Here is a 3,036-nt window from a genome sequence, read left to right on the forward strand (position 1 = left end):
TTATAAAATTTTGCAAAGAGTAAACAAAAAACAGTAAAGAACACAGATGATTGTTTACTCAATTCGGTGTACAACAACACCTACTCTGGGGGCTACCAAGCCAGGGAGAAAATCCACTATAAGAAGTATTAATTCAGAGCTAAACTACCCGCTTACAACTCTTCACTTAAGACCTACCCAATTCAATTTCAATCTAGTGCTAGACCTGAGTCCTTACTCACTCCCCCTCAATCACAGCAGTGATAACAAACAGACAATTATAAAAAGCAAATTGAAGACACACTTCGAACAAATCTTGATCTTGCTTAGAAGCTTCAATCAAGAGACACAACACTCATACTTAAAAGCTTAGAGTGACACAACAAATTATAACTCAAATCACCCTACTCCAATACAATCATCAACGTGATAATCACTTGGATTACAAGAAACACTAACACAAACACACGTGAAAATAAACACAAAACACATAATTCTTCACGCCAAAATCTCTGCCTCTGAAATTAGGATTAGCAATCTTCTTATCGGCAGCACTTGGGCCTCAGGCCTTCCAAACATAAATTAGGGTTAACCAAGTTAACCTAATTTCCACATCACCAGGGTGTTCACATATATGCTGTAGACGAGATATTTTAGTGCTAACCATACAACACAAAATATATAGTTTCCTAAATTGTAGCCTGGGATAAATAAGGAACCATAACAGCTAAAGTATAACAGCTACTACTGTCAGATACTGATGTCATGAAATCGAGCATGACATCCAACCAAAACTTGTATTAGCTCAACCATACAATCCTGCACAACACTACACATAGTGTGTCATGAAATTAGTCAAGACATCACACACACACAGGAATGTTTTACCATAAAATGCAGCCAATATAAAAGCATCTACAAACTCCCCCTTTGACAAATTTTTGGCTAAAACAACCTGTCACCACATTATCAGAGAGTCCTTGCAGCGCAAAAACACACAACACACAACCACTAACACACGACACATAGCCACTCATTCACACCTGCAGGAATAGCTAATACAACTACACATTACCACATCAGTCACACAAACAGCTCAATACTCCCATCATGTATCATTACTAACTAACTACAGAAATAAACTGCAAAATTAGACTTCATTCAACAACACCATCCAAAAAAAACTTGTTCTGGGGTGACATACACTACTCCCCCTTTATGCTAGAAATGTTGCCAAAGAAACCTTGATATTCAATAAATACAGGCCAGAATTAAAAAGAAACAACCAAAAAAAAATACAAATCTCCAGGAAAGACCAGACATACTCTTGTCCTCAGACTCAGAGCTACTGGAGCCAACATCATCTTCTTCATTTGTTCCATCATCTTGACTGGCCTCTTCTTCTTCATCATCTTTTGCAAGACCTCCTTCATTCTCAGCAAGCTCAGCACCTTCTTCCATCTCAAGAGAGCTGATAACTTTTCAAGAGTCAGTTTTCTGGACTCTAGCTCCTTGCATGTTTCCCTAAGCATTGCTATCACAGCAGATTTACCTGTAGGTGTGCTGTCTTTGGATGTTCCCGTCGATGTCATAACAATGTCAGGAGCATGGGTTCCTTGGAACAACTTATAATGAAATGAAAGAACACTTTCCCTTTTGCATATAGAGTTAGTTTCAACCAAAATTTCTGGGTATTGATTCAGGATAATGCCACATATGAGGGATGGAAAAGCTATAGTACCTTTTATACTGAAGCTTCCTGCATGCTTCATAGTTTGCTCAAATATGTACGTACCATAATCAAACTTGGCTTTTGTTCCCACGGTATAGACAAATCTTCCTAGGACAGTAGAAATGGTAGATTTATGATTGGTAGGAACCCAATTTGCAGCACCAATTTTGTGCAACATGGCATACTTCATGCTTATCTTACTGGCAGACAACTTTCCTTTTAAAGGCCATCTCTTGACTTGGTTGGCAGTGATGACTTTGCATACCTTGTTATCAAAGACTTCCAGTTCAGGTTGAGCTTCATCAGACCTCCCAAAATAGTTATTGATCACAATGGAAGAAAACGTAACACACCTGCCCCTCATATACACGTTCCTATATTCCTTAGACTTTCTATCAGCACATTCTTCTGAGAGGTTCACAATGAATTCTTTCACCAGCACTTCATAGCATGTGGCAAAGTGAGCAATAGTCTTCATCAACCCTGCAGCATGAATCAGTTCCATTATATCTTTGCAGTCAATAGATTCTAAGCTAATTCTCTCTCAAGGGCTAGTCTCTTTTGGTGGACATATTTCCACCTGTTGACACTTGAAGTAGAATGGAAGGAAATATTATCTATGGGAAAATCAGGGACTTTTGCAGTAAGCTTGCTGGAAGTAGGCTCCTTCTTTAGTGGAATGTCTTGAACATCCACTTCAACATCAAAATCCGATTCTTCAATGACACTAGCCTTCCTCTTCTTGAGAGCAACCTTGCTCCAGGACTTGGTAGGGCCAACTAGGGTGCTCTTAGGTATAACCTTACTTTTATTGGGACCAGTGGAATTATCTTTGGAACCAGCTTTACTCCTGATGGGTCCAGTTGAAGAAGTATTTGGAACTTTCCTCTTGGGAGGACTCTGATCATCTATTTTCTTACCTTTCCTGGTCATGAGCCTTTTTGCTATGTTGGGATTTACCTTGGCAACCAGTTCATTATCAGATATATCATCAAGATCAACAACATTATTACCTGAATCATCATTAGGATCATTCTCATTGTTGTCAGTGACATCCTGAGTAGCATCAGCAACTTCAGCATTTCTTTGGACATCAGGATTCTTAGTATTGTCAATGACATTCTGAGCAACATCAGCAGCTTCATCTGTCATCTGAACATCATCACTCTTCTCATGAACCTTATCAGCATCCATATTCACATCTTCATCTTCTTGATCAACATTTGGGTTAGGGTTCTGAGTGGAGTCAGGGATAATAGTTTGTAGAGGTACAGAAATCCCAGGAACTTGACGTTATTCATCCAAGATTCTAGTGACTATTGCGC

At 39.0% G+C, this 3,036-nt stretch overlaps 1 protein-coding gene across 1 annotated transcript; it reads right to left on the bottom strand.

The window, feature by feature from the left end:
- Positions 1 to 1,184: 1,184 nt before the first annotated feature.
- LOC131626405 (uncharacterized) lies at positions 1,185 to 2,216 on the bottom strand. The gene is made up of 3 exons (XM_058897220.1): positions 1,532 to 2,216; positions 1,305 to 1,430; positions 1,185 to 1,222 (listed from the first exon to the last, which is right to left on the bottom strand). Exons 1-3 carry the CDS (start codon positions 2,214 to 2,216, stop codon positions 1,185 to 1,187), a joined length of 849 nt encoding a protein of 282 aa, XP_058753203.1.
- Between the last annotated feature and the right edge of the window lie 820 nt (positions 2,217 to 3,036).

The sequence above is a fragment of the Vicia villosa genome, unplaced genomic scaffold, assembly GCF_029867415.1.
Source record: "Vicia villosa cultivar HV-30 ecotype Madison, WI unplaced genomic scaffold, Vvil1.0 ctg.000286F_1_1, whole genome shotgun sequence".
Lineage (NCBI taxonomy): Eukaryota > Viridiplantae > Streptophyta > Magnoliopsida > Fabales > Fabaceae > Vicia > Vicia villosa.